The following is a 26,418-nucleotide window of genomic DNA, read 5'->3' on the forward strand; positions in this document are numbered from 1 at the left end:
TTCTTGTGCCTCTTCCCCGAGTGTCCAGGTGACCTTGAATGGGAGGAAGAGGACTTAGGGCTCCATGAGCTGTCCCGCGACCTCCTCTTCTTCAAACGGGACTGTGACCTCCTCGGAGTCTCGCTTAATGGTGTCGTCCGGCGGGCTGCGAGAAACTTTATCGCCCGATCCCTCAAGGTCTTTGGAGCCATCGCCCGACAGTCTGAACACGACTTCGAATCGTGGTCGCATTCAAGACACCGCAGAATTATGCAGGAACAAGTCCTGCACTGTTTAAATCCCTCGCACACGAAGTTGTAACTCAAAAATATTGACAAAAGTCGAGAAATGGCATGCCAAAAAGCGGCAGAGGGGTAGCTCTTACTGGATCGGTGCTTAAGAAAAGAACTGACGTCCGCAAATCTGGGTAGCACCCATATAGGCACTGCGATGTCATAACCGACGCTACCACCAACGTCGTCACGAGGAACCGAATGGAGCCACCCGATGTCGAGCGCAAGGGGTATTGCTCAGCAAAAGTTTCCAGATCCAGCCTGACGCCTGGGAAATTCAGAGGTAAGGAATCTGCCGCTAGAAGTCTCTATCAGATGTAGACCTCAGCTAGGATTAGAAGCAGAGGACTTCTGTGAAAGACTGCCACATAGCATGCTGTCAATTTTCATATTATTGAATTATATATAATCATAATTTTTATATCTGCAAATAAACATTACAAATATTCTGTACAGAAAACAGGCTTTAACGTTTTATTAAAGCCGTTAAAAATAACAGTGTGGATTTTATGTGTGTATGTGTGTTGTGTGTGTGTGTCTGTCTGTCTGTCTTTTGGGGGAATAAGTGCCAGTAACCCACTAAAGAAACATAAACGTATTCCTGACAGGCTTTGGCGGGATCTGATTGTTTGCCAAATATGTATTATCTTCAGGTATGTTGGGGGAAATGCATTTGTCACAGCCTGTCTATTCCTACCGCCTAAGCTACTACATACCTGTGCTAACCTCAGGGCCAAGAAGGAGCTACTGGGCCGTGTTACAAGAAATCTAGTAAAAACCTATGGCTTTAAAAGGTCACTGGTGTCGTCAGAGGATATAGACTGTGAGCTCTGAACAGGGATTCAAGTCCCACGCCTTTAAAGCAGCATTTCTTGATTCACGTTCATGTAGGGCTCAATCTCCGGATGAGTTCGCCCTTCCTTCCATGAAATGGACATGCTGAATTAATGTCACTTGGCAAGGACTCCAACCGGGCCTCATTCAAAGAGTTTGATGTTAGACTCCTCTTATGCTTACAATCACAGGATTTCAGCCCAGGAAGTAATAATGTACAAAGATGGTACACATTTTTAAAAACAGAATTCTAAACATTTTAGAGGGAAGGAAATCCCAAATCAGTGAGACCTCTTTTAAGACACATGCATTGTATTGATACAAGCATATAACATAAAAAAGGAAAACTATGGGGAAAATGATTGGTGCAGAGGGGATTTGTGTGTGGAGAACGTTCACTGTTTTGAGGTCTGAAACAAGTGTTTGCTGCTTAACAATTCTGATGTCAATTGTGTCAGCTGTTCCTGTATCCATAAGTCGTGTTTGCTACTGCCACTTCCTGTCTGCTGAGCTGGTGTGCATTAATGTGATGGAAAGATTTAGTACGGAGGAGGCAGACCATTTTAACATTGACAAATAAATTGAATACATTTTGGCAAGATGCAAATTGAACTTTATTGCCTAGGACAAGTGGGAGCCTTAAGTCTATGAAGACAGATGTGCGGTACCAAACAGGACAACACCAGAAATCAAAGAGGCTTTCATCACTATTTATATATTGAAGTTGAGTACAAAGATTTAAATCATTCAGAGCGCACAACCAAATGATTGCGTCTTCACAATTCCATCACATTTCTAAGGAGCTTATGTGCAAAGTTCTTTCGACTTGTCTTTCCTGCTTGAATCAACTTTACCCGATTTTGGGACCTGATTCTCCGGCTTCTTCTGGGCAGTTGCAGAGTTGCAAGCTTCAAGCATCATCTTGGTTAACTGTGCCTCCGAATCCCACTGTTTCTTGGGGCTAATTGGCCTTGTAGGGCGTTCCTCTGGGGTTTGGTTCCAAGTCCTACATATTCCGTGTTCCACCCTTGGAGGTGCAGACCTGCAGGGATCAGATGTCACCTTGGGTGAGCTCTTTGATATCTCACAGGTCCCCTTGTCCATGGGGATCAACGCCCTGGAAGCACGGTTCTTCAGAGATTTCCCAGAGACCACTCCATTTTCCTTCCTAGGCTGCATTTCTACGTTATATCTCATCTTCTCAGGGGATAGGCTGGCACACCTACGGCTTCCCAGTGGCCCTTTTTCAGTAGGACTTTTTGGGCACGCCTCATGGCATAGCTCCTATAAAAAATAAAAGGATACATTATTATTATTTTTTTTAAATAAATGCTGGTATGAGTGAATTCACACAATATCTGTGATGGTGTGTGTACAATGTGTGGTCTAAGATCCGTTATAGGCACACACACTAATGAGAAGTAATGCATATAACAGTGTGGTGGAACCAATGTCCAATCAGGCTTCAGATTTAAAATGTTGAATGAGGTTTCCAGTATTGCAGTGGAAGGAGGCACTTTGCACCATCTTAAACTGACACCATAACACTTCCCAAAGAATCAGGAGAGCCAATTATGTGAACAGCATAACCACACAGGTTAAGAGTTAGGAAATTTTTCACATGCTTCAAATGCTCTGGGAACATGAATTCTATGTGTAAAAATCCAATTTTTATTGCTATTTTCTCTCAAAGATGGCTGCTTGTATGAGGATTTCTAGAATTTCCTTACGCAAGTCTCCTATTTAGTCTTCCTATACTGCAGAATAATTCTCACACAAATTCCAAAGAAAGTAAACTGCTGTTCACTTTCACTCTTAACACTGCCAATAATGGCTGGAGTATGTAATCTAAGGTTGCACTTGTAATTCCGTATCATATCGAGATAGGAGCATGACACAAATATTACCCAGGTCTCTCTAGGGTGTATGGGCAAAACTCCTGTGGTGTATACTACCAATACAATTGCATGCATGTCCGGGCATGGGCTACAATTGAAGCCCCACTGACTACCTGCTACGGCACAGGGCAGCCTGGAACGTTACTATCTGCTTACCAAATATTCTATGCTGACCCCAGATGTCCTCACCAGCCCGGCATGCAGCAATCCCAAAACTTCCATTTATCACTTACCACGTGCTCAAAACAACTTATAAATGGCAACTGAAAAGGGCCCTGTATAGGGCATACATTTTTTGAAGAGTAAAACTGGGCTGGCAGCAATGGCAGCTCCTCCGCTAAGGCGGAGGAGCGTTACCCTTCTGCGCAAAAAGGAATAATAAAACGACAATAACGCATTGTTACTATCATTTTATTTTTTCTATTACATGCAGTCAGTCAGTAAAGTAAAGTAAAGTCCACATTTGTAAAGCGCACAATCACCTGTAAGGGTCTCTAGGCGCTGGGGGGCCGTCGGGAAGATTAAGCGAGCTATTGCCCAGAGTCACATGGTGCTGGGCTAACCTGCCGCCGGAGCCGGGGATCGAACCGTGGTCCCCAGATTCCAGCGTCAGTCGCCCTGGCTGCGGCGCCACACCTCTTCTGGGCGCAGTGTAGGGAGGGGATGGCCAAAGCAGGGAAGGAACGGTTTGCACTCCCAAAGGGCGCATTAACTGTTTTGCCATCCCTCTTGGGCCGACCAACCAGTTCATGCGCACTTTGCATGTTCCCCACCAGGCTACATTACACAGCCTGGTAAGGAACTTGCACATGCTCCATTTTCCAGTCTGAGTGCTGGTCCATGTCGCACAGACCAATCACAATGCTGTATTGCAGCGTTGCGATTGGCTCAGGGGGGCCTGTGTGCCGGGTCCTCCTGCTGCTGGCCGCACTGCTGAAAGTAAGAAGGAAGAGGACGCATGGGAGGTGGTGGCCAACCGACTGACCATACCAAGGTGGTTTTTTTTGTCCCCACTGCTTTTGATGACAATTGGGGCTACAAACACTTTTATGGCATTCATTCTTTTCTCACCTTTCAATGTTGTTTTTCATATATTCTGTCATAATGGATCCAGTGAGGCAATTCCCTTCCTCTTGAGAAAATACCACCATTTTATAGTCCTAGCGAAAGGCTCCAGAATCCATCATTGAGGTTTTGGTTCTTTATAGAGATTCTGGCAATAATTACTAAATATGTTTTTGTAATCTGAACCCTACAATAGCTATGTTCGTAATGCAAATTTCCTTTCGATATGCGACATTTTTTGTTCTTCCCTTTTTATATCAGATCATGATGTTCTATTAAACCTGTCACCTTTCTTTTATCTCTAATCCTTGCTCTTAGCAAAAGAGCTCCCTACAAATATTTAATTACATTTGAATCGAAATTTCTAAAACTGTATTTTTGGTTGCTTCCCCTCATGTGGTTTTTATTTTCTGCATTTTTTTATTTTACTCAGTGTGTGGTGTTGGCTTCAAAAACTGAGTGCAAACATGTTTATGCTTTAAGGGAAGGCTTGCGTGGATACATAATTCAAGAGAATAAACTTTTGAAAACCATTGTATTGTACAGTCACTGACAATAGCTGAAGCTTTGAATATGGAGAATCTGACAAGCAGTGCATAAAAAGGCTGGAGTGTATGCACTTCCAACATGTAATATCGTTCCCCCCAGCACCCCCCTGCCTCCCCCCGTTAAATGAAGGGAGCAATTGTTTCCTACAGTACATCACATCTCTTCTCGGCATATCCCCTGGCTGGCTCCTGCCTTCAGAATTCAGAATTCACCTGAGCGCCTCCATACTATAGCCCGCCGTAGCGGGCTATACCGGCTATTAAAGGCCCGCTGAACCGTTAAAGGCCCGAGCGGAAGGCGAGGGACTTTAACGAAACAGCGGGACTTTAATAGCCATATAGCCCTGCTACGAAGGGCTATAAGGCTATTAGAACATTCTGCCACTAGAGGGCAGAATGTTCTAACAAATTAAACAAAGGGTTCTCGAAGCTCGAGGGGATATAAATCCCCTCGAACTTCGAGAAGCCTTTGTAGAACATTGGAATGTTGCTCTGCGGGCCTTTACCGGCCCGTAGAAGCAGGGAGCACTCCATTGTCTGCAATGGAGCTCCCAACATTGGCTATAACTCCAGGGAAGGGCCCTTTCAGGATTTTTGCTGTGCTTACCGGACAAGCGCTTAGAGACCCCTGGGTTATAACGCGCTATATAAATCGAATAAAATAAATAAATAAACATTCCAATGTTCTAATATCTCTTAACGCTACTGATTTCAGATTTTACATCCTCTCTTTTTATGGGACAATGTACAATGTCCCACACACCTGCTCCGTTCTGCTTTCGACACAGTTCCACTGGCCAAGTTCTCTTTTTGACTCGACTTAAAGTACGAGATGACTGCCTCAATTAGGGATGATACCTCAAGTGTCAACGATCACTTGACCCTACCCGCACTGCGTGTTGCAAACAACCGTTTGCTCAAAATTAACCAACAATTCTCTACTGTATTTTGTGTACATTAGAACTTTTAATGTGTCAAAAATTCATTTGAAAAACATATCGAAAACTTTACACATGATGTTTTATAGACTTACATTTTTTTGTCCACATCATTAATGAGATATTTAACATAGGTAAAAAGTGCCTATACAAATAATCAATAGCTAATCTTGAACTAATGGTGATGTTGTCGAGAGTCCCAACGCATTTCGGGATTCTAGATCCCTTCTTCTTTTTTTTTTTTTTATTATATTTATTTTTTTCATGTTGCACACACTTTGTACATTATACATTTTTCAGCCTTAATAATTCATGCTTCATAACTAAATAAACTAATTTTTACAAGATATACAAGCTTTTCGTTACACATTTCCACAAACAGTGTTTATAAAGTTCTTATTTAACCACAATTAAACCTTAAGCCCTTCTTGGGACTACCTGCGATCCAATTCCTTCCTTCCAAATACTTATGGATTGCCATATTCTTAGGCCTAATGTCCTTCCCCTTTTCCCTTTTCGTGCATAGATATTCTTCTCCATATTATACGCATTCAAGAGATTAGCCAGCCAGGTTTGCAGTGCCGGTGGGTTTGTGTCAAGCCAAGCCCTTGCTAAGGTCAATCTGTATACTGACATTACCACAAACAGAAATTCCTGATGTGTGTCAGCCCCTTCCAAACCCAGACCTAAAATTATTCTAGCTGGGCTAAGATTAATTTGAATCCCCAGGGATCTATCTAGAAAACCCTCGATGTCCCTTATTAGCGTATGTAGTTGAGGGCATGTAGCAAAAATGTGAATACTATCTGCTTCACTAGCGTTGCATCGGGGACAGTATATACCCCTGCTCCCTCCCCATTTGGCTATCTTGGCAGGGGTATGATATAATGAATACAGAGTTTTATAGTGTTGTGACTGCATGGAGGATGAGCACAGTATAGTACGGCCCAGGTCCAATGATTTTTTAAACCACCCTGCGTCCACGCTAAGTTTGTCCGCCCATTTATTGCCCACCTTTCCTAAGTCATCAGTTTTCCCTTTAACCAAACAAGCGTAAAAAGACCTAATGGTGCGATCCCCCAAAAGTCTAATTTTTTCCAGTATCTCATTCCTGCCTACTCCCACAGACCCCCCTGCTTTATCATTAAAAAAACTCCTGACCTGGAGATACTTGAAAAAATCTCTATTATTAATACCATATATAGTTCTTAAATCTGCAAACTGTACGATCCCCTCTGTATCAAATAAGTCCCCGATCTGGATAATCCCACTGTTTGCCCATTCTAACATTGCTTCATCTGCAAAGATTGCTTGGGGAAACGACCTGTTTCTAAAGAGTCTAGTGTATCTATTATACTTCCCAATTTTACTTCTTTTCAAAAAGGCAGTCCATATCTTAACAGCAGTTGAGACCGTCTTGAACCTTGTTCTTTTAAAGTAGCCATAATCAATACAGTTTAAAAAGCAGTTTCCCGCATCTGTCCCTAGGACCGTAGCATACACTTTCGTAGACAGGTTATTAACTCTTTCATCCAGGCCATTTCCTCCTATTAACCCTTGCATGTACTGTAGGGCAGCTGCCGTATAGTATAACCTGAAGTCCGGTGCACCCCACCCCCCCCTTTCTCTTGGGAGCGTCATATATTTATATGCCCTACGCGTCTTTCCATGGGCCCAGATAAATCTGTTGCATAATGTCTCTAATGTATTAAACCAACTATTCTCAAAGAATAAAGGAATCGATCTAAAAAAATAAAGAAATTTGGGGAGAATCAGCATCTTAATAACGTTAGTGCAACCCATCAGTGAGAGGTGTAAGTTATTCATCCTTGTTAGATCTATTTTTACTCTTGTCATCAGAGGAGCCATGTTTATCTCTACCACCCTATCCAGATTTGCTGATATATCCACCCCCAAGTACATGGCTGAACCAACTACCCTAGCGTCATTACACCCTGAATATCTATTTTCAACAATCTGTGTCTTGGGATTGTTCAATTTATATCCCGAGATTTGACCGAAGCGTTCCGCCTCTGCCTCAATTTCCCTAATGGCAGTGGAGGGGTTGGGTGTCAAAATAGCGACGTCATCCGCATATGCAAGAGTTTTTATTCCACAGCCGTTTATATTCATCGGGACAATCTGTGGATTCTGTTCCAACCTGCGCAGATAGGGATCCAGGTATAACGCAAACAACAGGGGGGATGAAGGACAACCCTGTCTAGTCCCCCTGCATATCTTGACTGCTGACGAGTATCCCCTATTGACCCTAATCTTAGCCATTGGATTGATATACAAGGTCGAATGGCCTTGATGAAGCCCTCCCCAATTCCATTCCGCCTCATGGCTGACCATAGGTATCCCCAGGAGACCCTATCAAATGCCTTCTCTGCATCTAGAAACAGTGCTGCCATAGGGTCTCCTAGGGTACCTGCTGCATCAAACATGGTAATAACCTGCCTAACATGCTGTGTGGTTCCTTTACCTGGGATGAACCCATGCTGGGAAGGACTGACTAAACCCTCAACCACCCCTGCTAATCTTTTAGCTAATATCTTTGAGTAAACCTTGACGTCAGCATTCAACAGGGTAATTGGGCGGTATGAACCTGGTTCGGTTATTGGTTTACCTTTTTTTGGTATTACGATTATATTGGCTGCACCCCAGGACTCAGGGACGGATTCACCCTTTTGTGCCATTGCCATGATGTTAAACATGTCCCCTATAATCGCTGTTTGAAATATTTTAAAGAATTCCACCGGGATCTGGTCCGGCCCTGCTGCCTTCCCAGAGGGCAAACTGCCAAGAGCAGTAAATAGTTCCTCTACCCGGAATCCAGCATCTAACTCCTCCTTTTCCATTATGGAGAGTACCGAGGGAGGCGCCTCGCTCAGATATGTTTCTACCTCTTCCGTACTTGCTGTTATGTCTGAGGAGTAGAGATCTGTGTAAAACTGTTTAAAAACCTCCCTTACCTGTCCTAACTCTGTTACCAAATTTCCTTGTGTATCAGCTATTTCTTTAACGTCTGCTGCTGCAACTCTCTGCCTGGTGCGCACGGCTAAGATATGTCCCACCCTTTCACTGAGCTCATGTGCGTTCTCCCTGTTCGCCATATATTTCTCAGCCATTTTTTGGGCAACTCCTTCCAGGGCATCTGCTCTCAGCGATATTAGTTTAAGTATGTTTTGTTCTATCGCGACCTGCTGTTGAATAGCTACTACTAGTTCTTCTTCAGCCTTTAATAGATTTAGCCGTATTTCTTCTATCTTCTGTTTCTCTTTTTTTTTGTGCGGACAATACAAAGCTTAACGTCTCCCCTCTAACAGCAGCCTTAAAGGCTTCCCAAACTATCCCTGGGGGTGCTGTCCCTCTATTCATATACCAGAAATCCTTGATCCATTTTGTCATGTACTCCCTATATACGTTATCTTGCAGCAGCGACCTTTCAAAAGTCCATTCCACCTCTTTTTTATTAAAGTTCCCTAATTTTATTGTCAAAACCAATGGGCTGTGATCGGATATAATTCGGGGTTGTTTTTCAATTTTTGATTCGCCAATTAATCTATTTGAAATTAAAAAGTAATCAAGTCTGACCAGCACCTGGTGAGGTGATGAGAAGAAAGTGCTACCATCTAAGTTTGAATGCCATTTTATCCAAGGATCTTCCAATGAGTTGTGGGTCGCCATGTCAGACAGTGCCCTATACACCTTCCTTTTCATGCCTCGATATTGTGAGCCTAGCTGCAAAAATGAACTGGTTGGGTCATGCAGATGGAAATCGCCACAGCATACAATTGGCTCAGGCCATTGTGCTAATTCCCCATCCAGATAATGAAATACATCTGGGTCGTCCTCTGTAGATCCGTATATTGTAACTAAGGTGAATGTCTCCCCCTTAAAGGCTATATCGGTCAACACCCACCTACCCCATTGATCTTCTTTCTTCCTCTTTATAATTGTGTCCCTACTCCTGCCCAGCACAGCCACCCCTCTAGTTTTGGTCCCTTGATTTGATTTTGCCATAACTTCGAACCCTAATTGGCCCAACAGGTGTGCGTTGCTGCCCTCTATATGGGTCTCTTGCAAACAAACCAAATTAACATGCAGTGTTCTAAGTAGTGCTGCTACCTTAAACCTCTTTTTTTGCTCATTAAGCCCACACACATTTATCGAGGCTATTCTACATGCCATATAGCTTTAGTACTTTTGACCATATGCTGATATTTGTCTGTTTTATCTTTGCTTTGCTGTATATCACTGGCCAAGTTCTCTTTTTGACACGACTTAAAGTACGAGATGACTGCCTCAATTAGGGATGATACCTCAAGTGTCAACGATCACTTGACCCTACCCGCACTGCGTGTTGCAAACAACCGTTTGCTCAAAATTAACCAACAATTCTCTACTGTATTTTGTGTACTTTAGAACTTTTAATGTGTCAAAAATTCATTTGAAAAACATATCGAAAACTTTACACATGATGTTTTATAGACTTACATTTTTTTGTCCACATCATTAATGAGATATTTAACATAGGCAAAAAGTGCCTATACAAATAATCAATAGCTAATCTTGAACTAATGGTGATGTTGTCGAGAGTCCCAACGCATTTCGGGATTCTAGATCCCTTCTTCTGTGGAAAGCCATAATATTCATAGTTCTGAAGTATCTAGACGATAAGAGTAGTTTAGAGTCTGGAAGAACTGGAACCCCGATGTAAATGGGCAGGTCTTCTGCCTGTCAAACTGCTAGGTCTCTTACACCAGAGCCTGAGGTGGCTCCGCCCACAACAACCCATGACCTGACAGCCATCCCGCATAGGGCTTTCTAGTCAGTGTGTGAGACGGTCTTCCCTATGGGCCTTCTAATACATATTTGGTGTATCTTGACTGCCGAGTGTGGCTTGGTGGACTGCTGTTACACTGGTGCGGAAGACAGTACCATGAACTCATCGATGTATATGTACAGACAGAAGAGGAAGAGACCGCTGATCATTAACACATAGCAGGCGCCAGGTCCAGTCTGGGGCGGAGCTCACTCTCTGCCAGGGATGCTCCACTGATTTCGCACTCGCGCGGATCCCCAGGAGGTTCCCGCAGGTTGTGCGCGTGGTGCAGGGTGGTTTCAGAATGCTGCATGACGCGCTGGATGTCAAACGGAAGCTTCTTTTTCTAGTGGGACTGAACGTCATGAATTATCACAGAGCAGAACTAGGCCTTATATGAAGTGCCATTCCCAAAAAGGAAGGCAATACATGGGAAGTTACTGGAGTATCCCATGACGAGTTATTGCACAGCTTCTTCCTGTGGTGTCAGTTTCTGTTTGAAGCAGTTTAAAGGCAGCACTTGGAAGGGTATGATGTGTTGCAGTGCATTTCGTTCCCTGATACTTCATCATGTTTAATACCCAATTTCTATTCATTATTGTCCCTGGCCTTTTCTTATACGAGATTGGATCATTTACTTCAAGAATCATTTTACGTCTCTTGCTTGTTTTGCTTAACTCTTTTCCTTTTCTCGATGTCAGGAATATTTGGTGCCTTGCTTTTTTCACCCTGTCTTCGTAAATATTCAATCCAGATTTACTAACATTTCACCAATGCTATCTTCAATTAAGATTTACCGCTTTAGTGGGTGTTTCTTCAAAGGTGTGGCCCTCTGAAATGCAGCACCTGTCGCATCTCAGGTATATTATTCTGTGCAAGGTGGCACTGTGGCCACTGGAAGAAGTCACACTTACATTGGACAATGTAGAAGGGCACTTAGCAGATGTCCTTGACCCCAGGGCAGGATAAATGATTATTAGAACATTGGAACGTTGGGAGCTCCTTTGAAAACAATGGAGTAGCTTATAATGGCTGGTATAAGCTCCAACATTCCAATGTTTCTTTGTTCACAGCTGTAGCTTTGTAGCTGGGCTATACCGGCTATTACAGTCCCGCTGCTTTGTTAAAGTCCCTCGCCTTCGGCTCGGGTCTTTAATGTTGCAGCGGACCTTTACTAGCCGGTATAGCCCACTACGGTGGGCTATAAGGCTATATTGCAACATTGGAATGTTGGGAGCTCTTTTGAAAACAATGGAGTGCTCCGGGCTTATAATGGCTGGGATAAGCCTTGAGCTCCAACATTCCAATGTTTCTTTGTTCACAGCTGTAGCTGTGAACAAAGGCTTCAGGGAGCCTGAGGGGATTTCAATCCCCTCTTGCTCCTTGAAGCCTTTGTTTTATTTGTTAGAACATTCTGCCCTCTAGTGGCAGAGTGTTCTAATAGCTTTATAGCCCTTTGTGCTGGGCTATTCCGGCTATTAAAGTCGCGGCTCAGGACTTTAACACTGGAGCGGGCCTTTAATAGCCAGTATAGCCCGCTACGGTGGGCTATAAGGCTATATTAGAACACTGGAATGTTGGGAGCTCTGTTGAAAATAATGGGGTGCTTTGGGCTTCTAATGGCCAGAAGAAGCCCAAAGTTCCATCATTCCAATGTTGGTGCACAGCTGTTGCTGTGAACAAAGGCCTCACAGAGTCGAAGGGGATATCAACCCCCTTGGGCTCTGTGAGGCCTTTGTTTTACAAATTAGAAGTTTTTCCCTCTAGAGGCAGAATTTTCTAATAGCCTTGGTGCCCTCCGTAGCGCGCTCTACCGACCATTAAGGGCCCGCTCTCTTGTTAAAGGCCCACACCTTTGGCTGGAGTCTTTAACGTTGAAGGGGGCCTTTAATGGCTGGTAGAGCCCACTATGGCGGGCTCTAAGGCTATAGTAGTTCAACACACAGGAAAATAAATTTAGTACATTCGGTACAGTGATCGGTTGTATTACAAAAACACACTTACAATGGAAGTGTTTGTTCTGGAAGATGAAAAGAATGCCAACCAGCAGTCTTGAGATGATCAGCTGGCACAGTTTTGATAAAAGTGCTCCTGCCGAGCAGGCAGAAGCACTTTTGTCATAATTTATTTGTAGATTTATATAGCGCAACTTATCACCCATGAGGGAATCCAGGCTCTGCCCATGGTCATGGGGAGATTAAGTGATTTGCCTAGAATCACATCACGTTGCGCTTACACAGGGACTCAAACCTGGACCTCCAGCTCCTAGGTTGGCAGCTCTCAAGTCGGCAGTTCTGGCTGCTGCGCTACCTCCTCTCCCTAATGATTCCCCTGAGGAGGGTTTGAACTCCACGAATGGCGGGTTGTCTTGTGCCAAATGGAGCCAATGGCTTTTCATGCATTAGAGGATTAGCGTACCCCATGCAATACTATAAATGATGCAGACGTCTCTAGTTCGCAATTCTTGCCTCTCGAATGCTTATTACCTCTACAAACAAAGGATTTCATAAGTCCACAGCACTAGCACAGACAGAAAATAAAGAAACATAAATCTATACCATACAAAAAAGTTAAAGTTCTGTCGAGTGGGTTCGGTCTCACAAAATTATTCAATCCTTGTTGTGGATCAAGTCTTAGGCAAACAGTTTCTTACAAAATATAGGTGTTAGCAGGTCAGCTGGGTTCAGCTCTGATTGTCCAGAACTTTCAAAACTTTGGAACCAGTACTCTCAGGTATCATCTTCCGTATTTTGCACAGTTGAAGGTGTGTGTGGGATCAGGTGTGATAGTGCTAACCAGACTTTTCTAATGGGAATTTAGTGTGGGGCATAAGATTTATCAAAAGAGTTGACCTTTATTTCAGTAGGCCTTTTGGATTATGCAGGATAACTTTAATGTAATTCCAGCTTCAACTGGGAGTGCTTTCAGAGCATGTTTGCGTTGTTATAATTTACGTAAATTATGGCACTAATTAGCCGCTTGATTTAAAAGTCTCTGTAGATTGTCAATAAAGTTCTTTTGTGGGCCGCGGGTCTGTAAATTAGATTGCAATAGCCTATCTATCCGAAAATTAGACACTTTTTGAGTTTCATTTGATGAGATCTGCAGGAGAGGGAGTATTTTTGTAAGTGACAGCAGCTGAAACCTGGCCCCACTACCTTCTTTGATTACAGCACTGATTTGTAGGTGAATGTGAGATTTGTGGCAAAGATTATCTACACTGGGTTAGCTTTCTGAGTAGTAGAGGAAACAATTAGATTGGTGGACCTTTCGTAATGGCAGAGAAGTGGTGTCTGGAACGCTTAAAAATAGAATTTCCGAGGAGGAGCTACGCTAGCAACCAAGATGGCTGCGTAAGCTCCCGGCTGCTTCGACCTCCGTCAGTTGCTGATATATCCTGTTATTAATCCTGCATTCGCACCAGACTCCCGCGTGGCTGAATTGTTGCTGAACCTAAAGGTGCAATCCCGAGATCTTTATCGCTTCGAATGAGGAAGTTATGCCGTGTTTCACTCTCGGCCTAACCCAGCGTGTGAGCCGGGGCCTCGAGTACTGACCCGGCTGGGTTGGATTGAACAACAACGGCCGCAGGACTTGGGCGGAGTCCGGTCTTTCGAAAGTGGAGAATATCCTGGTCGATTTGGATGGTAATCTTGTGGCCCGGTTGATACTAAGGGAACGGCGGCAAAATGCATCCGTGGCTGTGGACGGGGGTCCGCTACCCGAAGACCCTGCTGCACCCCCCGGGGTCGACGGGTTTGGATCCTCGCTGGCGGCGACGGGGCAGAGATCGCTGGATCGACGGATCGACCACCGTTACCGTCCGCCCCGCACGTGTCTGTTCCCCCCGGAGTAGTCGACCTCCGGGGTTAAAGATCTGATCTGTCGCTGAGCGAGAGAAGATGGAGCGGGCGGACTGTACAGCGTCGCTGAGAACAGTAATGGCCGCCATTGGGGCGCTTCACTCGCAAGTCAACGCCATCATCCAAAAAATGGTCGTAACAGTAGAGACTGTGTGTTTGAGACCGGACTCCGACCCTTTGCCAGACCTAGAACACGTAGTGTTACCCACGCAGATGGTTATACTCGAGAAAGAGGGCCCCGTGCGGAATCCAGAACTGGCGTCTTTTGCCAGCTCCCGAACAACAGCTTGCGAGCTCGGAACTACTGAAAACTCAACGCATTCAATAGCGATAACGCCCAAGATAGACACAGCCGATCTTTCACTCCTGGAGAACGCTTTCAGTACTAATCGGATTGACTTTCCATTTTTCTTCTCCCATTTGGTTCTACTACGTCCTCGATGCTTACTGTCGGTGGAAGAGTATATCCGTGTAATTGGTGGATTTCGAGAACTAAAACTTTGGACTCGCTTCGAATGTAATGGTTTTGACTTTCCTGAACGCTTTGACTCTCCTGTGAATATGGCGGTTCTAGCGGAGGGCGCGCGCACGAAGGATCGGAAGGGCCAGTGATGAATTTGACTGTTTGGGTTTGATATAAAGACTTCCTTGGATAACGGGACAAGCTGCCTATAACGATGCGGGAGCGGTTTTCATAACTTCCCCGATTTGTTTGGCTAGTAATTTAGCTTAGCGGGGTTGCGGATTGTGATGTCCTTTCTCCTGTCATGTACTTACTAATGTTGGTGTCTCGAACTCCCTTAATTGATCTGTACCTTATTAGTCTATTTGCCTGTCCACCGTTGTAATGTGTCCTATTGTATGATACCCGATATGTGTACTATTTTCTCTTGTTTTTCTTCTATTAATAAAAACATATTAAAAAAAAACTAGAATTTCCATTTCAGATACCATTAATGCAGAAAAAGCTTTCTTTCATCCAGTGTTGTACATAGTCTTGAGATTTGGTGATATTATTGTGACCCTGTGAATTATTATGTAGATGAATGTAAATTGGTTGTATCAATTGCAACAGATTGTGTACCAGCGGCCGCTGTTCCATTTGGGAAGAGGAGCGTCACCACCCCTGCTGTGGACACAGCAAAAGTGAAAAACAAAACAGTAATGAAGTTACTTTATTACCATTTTATTTTCTACTCTGCCAGCCTCCACAGCTGAGTATTTGAGCATTGCGGGCGGGCTATTCCTGCAGTACAGCCTGGGAGCAGGGAGGAGCAGTGACTGGCGACACCAGTGTAAACTCCGCATGTCACTTTAGCCTGACATGCACAGTTTAAATTTCTCCAGCCCAAGCTGTTATACAGCCGGGTGGATAGACACCACCCGCCGCTAGTACCAGTATGACCGGTGAGCCAGCCCGCTCCAACCAATCCTGGCGCTGCTTTCATTCTGGGTGTTGGAGCAGGCCCTTTTTGCAGGTTTATCCCCAAAAATGTTGCCTCCTATTTTTCTGACTTTTTTTGTTGGCTTTAGGACTCTGGGCACTTTACCACTGCTGATCAGTGCTAAAGTGCATATGCTCTCTGTGTAAATTGGGATTCTGATTGGTTCTCCTTGATTGCCATATTTGAATTACTGGTAAGTCCCTAGTAAAGTGCACTATGTGTGCCCATGGCCTGTAAATTAAAAGCTACTAGTGGGCCTGCAGCACTGGTTGTGCCACCCACATGAGTAGCCCTGTGTCTCAGGCTGCTATTGCAGTGTCTCCGAGTGCAGTTTTAAACTGCCCTGTGAACCTGGCAAGTGCACCCAATTGCCAGGCCCTAAACATCCCATTTACTACATCTAAGGCATTCCTAAGGTAGGCCCAAGGTACCCCCATGAGCAGGGTGCAGTGTATGTGAAAGGTAGGACACATGCTGGTGTATTTTACATGTCCTGATAGTGAAATACTGCCAATTTCGTTTTTGACTATTGCAAGGACTAGCTCTCCCATAGGTTAGCATTGGAGCAGCCTTGTAACATTTTACAAATGTAACTTTCAATTGGGAACAGAGAGAGATTTTGAGTTTTGGCTCTCTGAGCTTGGGATTTAACAACATCTTTTTAGTGGGGGTGGTTTTTAAATTGTGTGTTTGAAAATGCCACTTTTAGAAAGTGGATATTATCTAGTTTAACCATCGTATGCCTCTGCCTGCCTGGGGAATCAATGTCTGGTTTAGACTGTTAGGGGCCTGTTTGTACATTCACTCTAGACAGTCACACAAAGGGAATTGAGGTGTGCTCTGAATATCCCGATGGGCCATCACCAGGCTGGTGGCTCTTCCTGGAACCTGTCACTGAATAGGGCTGTGCCTGGCCTTTCACAATGCTGTCTCCACCCCCTTGGAGTGTGTCTGGAGCCAAGACCAGGCAGAATAAGAACTTATGCACTACAAAGACAATCCTTTGGAGAATGCCTACTTCAAAGGCAAAAAGGGGTACAGGCCTTGGACCTAAAACCCCAGACTGTAGATCATTTCTGGATCAAGAGGAACCTCTGCCAAGGAGAAGAGTTGTGAGGAGGAGCACTGCTCCTTTGCTGTGTGTTGCTTTGCTAGGTTGGCCTGAAGTTGCTGCTTCTGCTTTAGAGAAGAACAAGACTGGACTTTGCTTTGTATCCTGCTTGTGAAGTTTCTGCAAGGGCTTATGTGTGCTTGCCTCTCATTGGAAGTCTCAAGGCCATCAAAGACTACATCCGCAGCATCCCTGAACCTCACTGCTGGGAGTTATGACCTGCCAAGTGGTGCCAATTCCAGTTCTGGGCCCTTGGAGGTTATTCCTGCTGCAAAGATCTACTTGAAACCATCAAAATCAACGCAATACCCTTACAGCTCCTGTTTTTCCAGTGCAGCACCACAGTGCAGGAAGAAATTCCATGCACAGACAGCCGTGCGGCTGCAGAAATCAACACAGCGCTTGTACGCAGTTGAAGAAACTCTTGCAGCCAGAGTTCAGTGCATTATGTCTCTGAAGTCCGAGACCCCTGCATTGACTCCGAAAGAATCGCTGCATCATGGGACTGCAGCTGAAGAAATCAACGCAACACCTGTTTGCCGCCGCCGCATCGACCTCCAGCGCATCCAGATTTCCACGCATTGCCCTTGTGCACCAAATCTTTCGAACGCATCACCCACAGACTAGAACTGTCTTGGATTTCGATGCATTGCTTCCCATACAGTCCAGATTCGACGAATCACTTCTCCTACGTGCAGCAGAACTGATGCATCAACTCCCCGTGGACTGTGGAACAGACGCATCGCTGTGCTTTCTGAGGCTTTCCTCCTCTGTGGCTGTTTTGCCGTGTAGAGTTAGATGTATCTAAGGTACTTTGAGTAAAATCACTGCATCCATAGAGTTCCATGGACAGAAATTCTTGAAACCTTTCAAAAGTCATTTTTGAGTTGTGTATGTTTTGATTTTGGTCTTGTTTGGTTTAGATAAAGAAACTTTATTTTTCTAAAACAGTGTGGTGTCTATTTATAGTGTTTACTGTGTTATATACGTGTCAAGTATAAATACTTTACACATTGCCGCTGAGATAAGCCTGACTGCTCGTGCCAAGCTACCAAGGGGGTGAACAGTGGTTATCTGGGTGACTCCCTTATCTGACTGGAAGGAAGGGTCTCTACTTGAACAGGGTGCAAGCCACTGACAACTAGAGACCCCTATTTCTAACATTGGTGGTCAGCGATGAGAATAGAACTTGTGTTTGTACATGACATACAGTGTTTGGTGTACACTACTACTGAGTGCAGACCATTACGCAACCACATATTGTTTTTTAGTTGTTCACCTACTGGATCTTTTGTTGATACTTGGAACTCTGGTGGAATGTTGCACCTGTGAGGCTTCGGCAAAATGGAGGTAAACTTCTGGCACCTACAGATCTACACTAAGAAGGAGCTAAGAGTTTTTTTGCAGGAAAAAGGGGCTGGCTGTTAGGAGGAAATCCACAAGGCTGGATATTGAGTCAGCCCTGTTTTGTTATGAGAAAGCTCGCTGGGAGGCAACACTTCCAGATGACTGAGGAGGAATCTGAGAGGGAGGATCCCCAGCCAGGCTACCAAGAGGGCAGTGGCCCTAAGACAGAAACAGCGGGTTAGCTTCTAGCTTGTGAGCAGAGGCTGAGAGTGCTGGACAAGGAGCTCGAGAGGGCTGAGGATGAGCCAGTACAGAGGCTGGGATTCCACACCCCCTGCTTGGCAGTGGCACCTGTGTGCCTGTCTAGAGCACAGTTACTTAGGCTGTGGTGAAGCTGCTCGGTTTTCTCTTCCCAGTACTTTTATATTTCGCCAGCCACCACTGTTGTGTACTCTTTTAGTAAGTGCGACAGAGGAAACATATCATAGTTTAACAGGAATGCAGAGAGAGAATCAAACCTTGATGGGCACTTCACAGATATCTGTGGCAGAAGAGCTTTGAAGAACCCCTAAAGTTACTGGCCACTTTGAAAGGAGGAATGGTATTCACCACATTGAACCTGTCCAGAGTGTGCCATCAAATTACATCCAGAGTTTAGTCTTCTCACTTTGTTTATCACTCAAGAAGGAATGTTTAGATAGATTTAAGAGGATGCCATTTGGTCTGATGTCTGCCTATGTCATTTTTCAAAGACCTATGCAGATGTTCAAATATATGCAAGATGACATTCTTGAGTGGGGTTTGGATCGTACTGTCTAGAGAAATGTGTTGCAACTGTCAAGCAAAGTGGGGTTGACAACTGGGATTGCTGAATATAAATTTTCTGTGGGCAAAGTGGATTGCCTAGGGCACATGTTATCTAGAAATGATGTAAAGCCAAGGTTGAAGTTAGTTAGCGCAATTGAACAGACACCATTTCCAAAGAACAAAGAGAAGCTCTACCCATTTGTAGGAATAGTGGAGTATTATGGCAAATTAGTGGAGCATTTAGTTATTTAATAAAACAAAAAAGATGCTAAATTTATATGAACCAAAGCTTGTGGTGAAGTTTATCGCTGAGCACTGCATGCACATTTCTAACTCAGAAGTCATTCAAAGTGACTGATTGCACTATCATATTTACTGATACCCTTTAAAACATATGGTTGGGGCATTACTTTTGAACTCAGAATGGATCCCAAAGCGTTAGTTGACACATTTTCCCTAAAGGGTGTCATTAAGGCCACACCAAGATTAGCCAAGTGCGCTTATTAATGTCAAAAATATTCTTTGTCCATGAAATATGCTGCCTGCAGCAAAAATGAAAAAGCTGATGGCCTCTCTCGATTATCTTTGTGTGATGAGAGTAAAGAGGATAAGGTAATAGATGGAGCAAATAGTTGGTTGGTGGTAGATGTAATTGAGCGCTGTCAAAGGGCAATTAGGGAGAAAGAATGGAGAAGTAGTGATGATCAAGATGTAGTGCTGAAAGAAACTAATTGTATGGGTGGCCTTGAGAGAAAAACAAAAAGGTGTTAATGAATACTTGCAAATCTATTTGGGAAGAGTTGACTCTTAATAAGGATGGGGTGCTTCAGTGTCTTTTAAGGGAAAAGTATTACATGAAGAACATGGTGGTATGGCTGCCACGAAATTAAAGGCGAGATGGAACTTTCTGGTGGCTGAGAATGGACCGTATGACCAAGCAGTGTTTCCATAATTGTTTGGCCTGTATAATAAGCGATAAAGCTTGAATGTCTCAAGAGACACCGTGGTACCCAACATGTTTCACCAGAGAGCTTGCAAAAACTACAGTTGATGGACCGAATGCAGAACAATGTCATAAATTCACCCCAGTACAGAGATCTGGGCCTAAATCCATCGTTTTTTTGCTCACCACACCACCCCAGTTCAGACATAGCCATATGTAAATCAGCCTTGACCCTGTGCCTCATGGGTACAGTCCAGCCCGAACTGCCAAGCCATGTCTTCCCTGGACCGGAATCAAGCATCCTAGGACCGGTTTTTGGCTATCAGCCGTCTTCAGCCAGGATAGCTTAACTCCAGTGGCGTGGAGAGCACGGGACTCGCGTCTGAGCATACCCGTCCCACTCGGGGTGACAAATGCAAAAACAACAGTTGATGGACAGAATGCAGAACAATGTCATACATTCACCCCAGTACAGAGATCTGGGCCTAAATCCATCGTTTTTTTGCTCACCACGCCACCCCAGTTCAGACATAGCCATATGCAAATCAGCCTTGACCCTGTGCCTCATGGGAGCAGTCCAGCCTGAACGGCCAAGCCATGTCTTCCCTGGACCGGAATCAAGCATCCTAGGACCGGTTTCTGGCTATCAGCCGTCTTCAGCCAGGATAGCTTGACTCCAGTGGCGTGGAGAGCACGGGACTCACGTCTGAGCATACCCATCCCACTCGGGGTGACAAATGCAAAAACAACAGTTGATGGACAGAATGCAGAACAATGTTGTGAGAAGTTGGCCTGATATGTGATGTCCACTATTCTAGTGGGCACCCTGTATCAGTCCAAACAACCCTTATGGTGATGTTGAAAAGTCAACCTTATAGACCAGCTATCCTAGTGGTAGCATGGACAAAGCAGTCTTAGGCTAAACTCAAGAGGGCATGTAAAGCCAGCTGTTTTATCATATGTAACCCCTTTAATACCAAATGAAAGGACACCACACAGGTGATATATAAAATATATATGTGTTTATTTCTAAAACAACCCCTCTGAACTCTTTATGAGGTCAGAGGACAGCGCCTTGAGACCCTCCGGGTGAGTCCCCAGCGCCTAGAGACCCTCCGGGTGAGTAGTGCGCTATACAAATGTTCTGATTGATTGATTGATAGAGGACAAAGCACATAACAAGAGACTTAATTATCATACAGTAAGTTGCACAATATAAAGTAATGCCCATGGGGCACTTCAAACCATATACTAAAATAGTGGTATAAGAACCACGTCACGAACAAAGGATAGGCCTAGGGCCTGGAGAATCGCTGGGGCTACGGTGTACTACCAAAGGATAGGGAGCAGGAGGCCCACGGGATGCGTGTGCAGTGTCTTTACACACACACGAGTTACCATAGAGTTAGAATGGGAACAAAAGAATTGGAAACTAGTTCTTTTAGGTCACTTCTGGATGGACTAGGAGAAAGCTACTTGAAACTAGGACACTAGGATAGTCAATACCCACAGGAGCACCGAAGTACTCGCGTTACCTCACCCATAGGAAGTGAGTGCATAGGTGTCAAAGTGTGTCGGGTTTCGTCGCTGAATCCTATGGAGCCTTGAAGAGAGATGCTGCAGGCGACCAGGAGAGAAGTGTCCGGTTGGATCCAAGGGCGGATCGAGGATGAAGAGTACCTGAAAGCAGAGGGGACAGAGTCTGGGTCACTAGCCAGTGACCAGGAAGGAACCAGGAAGGAACCAGACGATGTCGGGCGCAATCAGGTGATGTTGTGAAGCTTGTCTCTGCAGCCACGCAGACCAGGAGGTGTCGACGACAACCAGGAGCTGGGCACGGACTGTCCCACAAAGGATCTCGCTGTCGGTGGTGTCGGCTTCCGGATTGGAGTCAACAAGCCTTGGCAAAGGCAACCCACGCAGGAATCAAAGATGGCTTCTGGATCAGACCAGCAAGGTCTGATGGGCTTCTCCTTTTCAGGGAAGATGGGGCCAGTCTGGAGCAACCAGACCAGCAGTGTAGATTTAAGGTTTTGTTGTCACAGAGGCCACTAGCCAACGGGCAAGTGACCGGACAGATGCGTCAAGCAGGAAAATGCAGAAGGGCCCCACGCAGAACTCGTGGAGTGTGGAGGGCTGATCTTCGGTGCAGTTAGTGCTCGGGGCTGGGGCTTCTCAATCCCCAATGCACAACTTCGAGGGTGCCTCAAAAGCTGCAAGGAAAGCAATTCCCTGGCTTTCCAAGATGGCTGGTCCCACGTCTCTCGTCGCCTCCACAGGTCTCAGCTTTGCTGTGGCTGTGGATCGGGCTGTTGGAAGTCTGTAAGTCTGGGTCTTGTCAGTCTTTGTGCTCGGGCTCCGGCAGGAGCGTCGACAAAGCAAACCATTGATCGCTTGATGGTGCCTGCTTACACAGGGTGGTCACTCCTTGACCACAAGGGAGATTCTTCAGTCTTCTATCTTCAAGTAGAACGTCGAAGGTCCAGAGTTTCGTTTCAAGTTTCAGTCAGGATAAATCTAAAGTCTTGGGACTCAGCTCCTACCTACATATCAAATCTAGGGGCTGGATTACCTGCTAGGTCCCTCCTATGGGTGGGACCAGGGAAGGAGGTGGTTACACCCCTTTCCCTTTGTCCAGTTCCGCACCAGAGCTGGGGCTGGAGTGCCCCAGCACTGGTTTGAACTGGACTATGCATGGGACACTTTGTGTGCCCCAGGCAGTGTCTCATTTCATTCAGCCCTCCCTGCACCAATACACTATGGCCTGTCTGGGGTGGTGCTTCCACCTCCCAAGACAGGAAACCTATTGTCCAAGCCTCCCTCGCTGGAAGGACTCCCAGCAGCAGGAGGTCAGACTTGTGTTTGTGGCAGCAGCATCCATTTTGTGATGCTGAGGCTCTGGTTAACTTTAACCGGGATTAGTAGGAACAACATGTCTTCTCCCTCTAGAAGGGTGGAATGCTAACCCCGTCGCCAGAAATGGTGAGGGGGTAGTATTCCAAAGCGCGTGACACCTTACACGACATGTTTTGATAAAGCCAAACCAAAGATAGCATTTAACCGCGAGGTTCATAATGCACTTAAGAGTATATGGTATGGCTATATCCTAGAACAGCTATAAGGACATGGTTCCGAAAGCTGCAGACAGGCTCAGCTCATGCTAGAGCACCATCTCACATAAAACCAAGCACTCTGCCTCCAGGATTGTTAAGGCCTGCCATAGGAGTGACTTATAGTTGCATATGTGTCTAGATATAAGGTTAGATATAGAAATACTATATCTAAGCAAGGGGTGATTACACGACCTTGCCTCAGCTGAGTGACCAGCCAGTTGTGTCAGTTTGGATGGCCAGCCAGGGGTGGCATAATACATGCTGCAGCCCCTGGTAGGCCTTTAGTGCACCTATGCCCTGGGTACCTATAGTACACAGTACAGGGGCTCATAAGGTGACCCAATTCCCAATTGGTAATGTACCTAAAGTACATGGTGTGAATTTAGAGAGAGAACAGCAGGGCTGTGGGTCTGATTAGCAGGCCACAGCCACATTAAGTCGAAAACCAGTGAAGCAAAAAGCAAAAAATGGGGTGACCATAGCAAAGCAGACCCTACTCTCCTACATAACCCCCACCCCCCAAACACAGGGACATTAGACTAACCTTGACCAGTTGTGTCTTCATGTTCTAAGTGGAAGTACCTGGAGAGACCATCTGCATTGCCATGGTCAGTCCCTGGTCTGTGCTCCACTGTAAAGTCCATCCCCTGTAGGGAAATGGACCACCTGAGCAGTTTGGGATTTTCACCCTTCATCTGATTTAGCCACAAGAGGGGCTTATGGTCGGTCTGAATCTTGAAGTGAGTGCCAAACAAGTATGGTCTCAACTTCTTCAGGGCCCAAACCAAAGCAAAGGCCTCCCTCTCAATGGCTGACCAACGTTTCTCTCTAGGGGTCAGCCTTCTGCTAATAAAAGCAATGGGCTGGTCTTGACCACCTACATTCAGTTGTGAAAGCACAGCTCCCACCCCCAACTCAGAAGCATCTGTTTGGACAATGAACTCTTTGGAGTAGTCAGGACTCTTCAAGATAGGTGCAGAGCACATGGCCTTCTTCAGGTCATCAAATGCCTTTTGACAGCTTACTGTCCACTGAACCTTTTTTGGCATCTTCTTTGAAGTCAAGTCATTAAGTGGTGTCACAATTGACCCATAGTTCTTAACAAACGTTCTGTAATAACCAGACAGGCCCAAGAAAGCTCTGACCTGTGTCTGGGTTTTTGGAGGAGCCCAGTCCTTGATGGTCTGGATCTTACTCTCCAGTGGTTGAACCTGACCTCCACCTACAAGGTGGCACAGGTACACAACCTTACTCTGCCCTATCTGGCACTTTGTGGCCTTGATAGTTAGGCCTGCCTTCTGCAGGGCCTCTAAAACCTTCTTCAGGGGGATCAGGTGATCCTCCCAGGTGGAGCTGAAGACAGCAATATCATCAAGATAAGCTGCACAAAGTAATCCAACCCAGTGAGGACTTGGTACACCAACCTTTGGAAAGTGGCAGGTGCATTCTTCAAGCCAAAGGGCATCACCACAAATTGGTAATGACCACCTGGGGTTGAGAAAGCTGTTTTGGCCTTGGCATCCTCAGCTAACCTGATCTGCCAATAGCCTGCTGTCAAATCAAATGTGCTCAGAAACTTGGCAGAAGCCAATCTATCAATGAGCTCATCTGCTCTTGGAATTGGGTGAGCATCTGTCCTAGCGACATCATTGAGACCTCTATAGTCCACACAGAACCTCATCTCTCTCTTACTATCTTGGGTGTGAGGTTTTGGTACAAGGACTACTGGGCTGGCCCAGGGGCTCTCTGATGGCTCAATTACTCCCAGCTCCAAAATTTTCTGTGCCTCAGTCTTTATACAGTCCCTGACATGGTCAGGTTGCCTGTAGATCTTACTCTTCACAGGCAGACTGTCACCAGTGTCCACCCCATGGGTGCACCAGTTAGTCTGACTAGGTGTCAAGGGAAACATATGTCTAAAAGACTGTAGAACTTGTCTGCAGTCCTGTTGCTGCTGGCCAGGGAGGCTGCCAGCTAAGGCCACACATCAACTGAACCATCATCAGGGTTCTGAGTCAACAGGTCTGGGAGAGGGTCACTCTCTTCCTCCTGCCCCTCATCTGTAGCCATGGGCAAGCCCATGTCTGCCCTGTCAACATATGCTTTGAGTCTGTTGACAGGGAGCACCCTGTGGGGGCTCCTGGGAGTTCCAAGGTCCACCAAGTAGGTGACCTCTCCCTTTTTCTCAACAATGGTGTGGGGTCCAGACCATTTGTCCTGGAGTGCTGCTGGGGCCACTGGCTCCAACACCCACACCTTCTGTCCTGGCTGGTACTCAGTCAGCACAGCCTTTTGGTCAAGCCACGCTTTTTGGAGTTCTTGGCTAGCCTCAAGGTTTTTAGAAGCCTTCTTCATATACTCAGCCATCCTGGAGCGGAGACCAAGTACATAGTCCACTACGTCTTGTTTAGGCTTTTTGAGATTTACCTCCCATCCTTCCTTCACTAGACATAGGGGTCCCCTTACAGGATGCCCAAACAAAAGTTCAAAAGGGCTGTAGCCAACCCCCTTTTGTGGGACCTCTCTGTAAGCAAACAGAAGGCAGGGTAGAAGGATGTCCCATCTTCGCCTAAGCTTTTCAGGTAAACCCTTGATCATACCCTTTAGGGTCTTGTTGAATCTTTCAACAAGCCCATTGCACTGTGGATGGTCGGGTGTAGTGAATTTGTAATTTACACCACACTCCTTCCACATTGCAGTCAAGTACCCAGACATGAAGTTTGCACCTCTGTCTGAGACAACCTCCTTTGGAAAGCCCACTCTTGAGAAAACTCCCAGGAGGGCTCTTGCCACAACAGGTGCTGTTGTGGTCCTTAGGGGAATAGCTTCTGGATACCTGGTGGCATGATCCACTACCACCAGTATAAATCTGTGCCCAGAGACTGTTTGGGGATCCATTGGTCCAACAATGTCAATCCCTACTCTTTCAAAGGGTACCCCCACCACAGGTAGTGGTATGAGGGGGGCCTTTGTTGTGCCACCTGATTTGCCACTGGCTTGGCAGGTCACACAGGAGCGACAAAACTCCTTGGTATCTTCTGACATATGGGGCCAGTAAAAGTAAGGGACAAGCCTGTCCCAAGTCTTGTTCTGGCCTAGATGTCCTGCTAAGTGAATATCATGGGCTAAGGTAAGAAGGAAACCCCTAAAGGCCTGAGGTATGACCAACCTCCTGGAAGCACCAGGCTTGGGGTCTCTATCCTCAGAATAAAGGAGTCATTCACCCCAGTAAACTTTATGGGTACCTGTAGCATTCCCTGCAGCCTCAGAAGCAGCTTGCTGTCTGAGGGGTTCAAGAGAGGGGCAGTCTAACTGTGCCTGCCTCAAGTCTGCCCTTGAAGGCCCCCCTGTCCCAAGAAACTCAACCCGGTCAGGTGCAAGTTCTTCTAGGACAGTTCCTTCATGG

The 26,418-nt window shown here is 45.6% G+C and overlaps 1 protein-coding gene across 1 annotated transcript in view; it reads right to left on the reverse strand.

Moving 5' to 3' along the window:
- Nucleotides 1-1,703: 1,703 nt before the first annotated feature.
- The window catches only part of CFAP126 (cilia and flagella associated protein 126), a 138,280-nt gene continuing 113,565 nt past the window's right edge, over nucleotides 1,704-26,418 (reverse strand). Inside the window, exon 5 of the mRNA XM_078668639.1 lies at nucleotides 1,704-2,390. Within this exon, the coding sequence (XP_078524765.1) occupies nucleotides 1,911-2,390 (480 nt within the window). The 3' untranslated portion in view covers nucleotides 1,704-1,910. The remainder of the gene's footprint in view (nucleotides 2,391-26,418) is intronic.

Source organism: Lissotriton helveticus, chromosome 12, assembly GCF_964261635.1.
Source record: "Lissotriton helveticus chromosome 12, aLisHel1.1, whole genome shotgun sequence".
Classification (NCBI taxonomy): domain Eukaryota; kingdom Metazoa; phylum Chordata; class Amphibia; order Caudata; family Salamandridae; genus Lissotriton; species Lissotriton helveticus.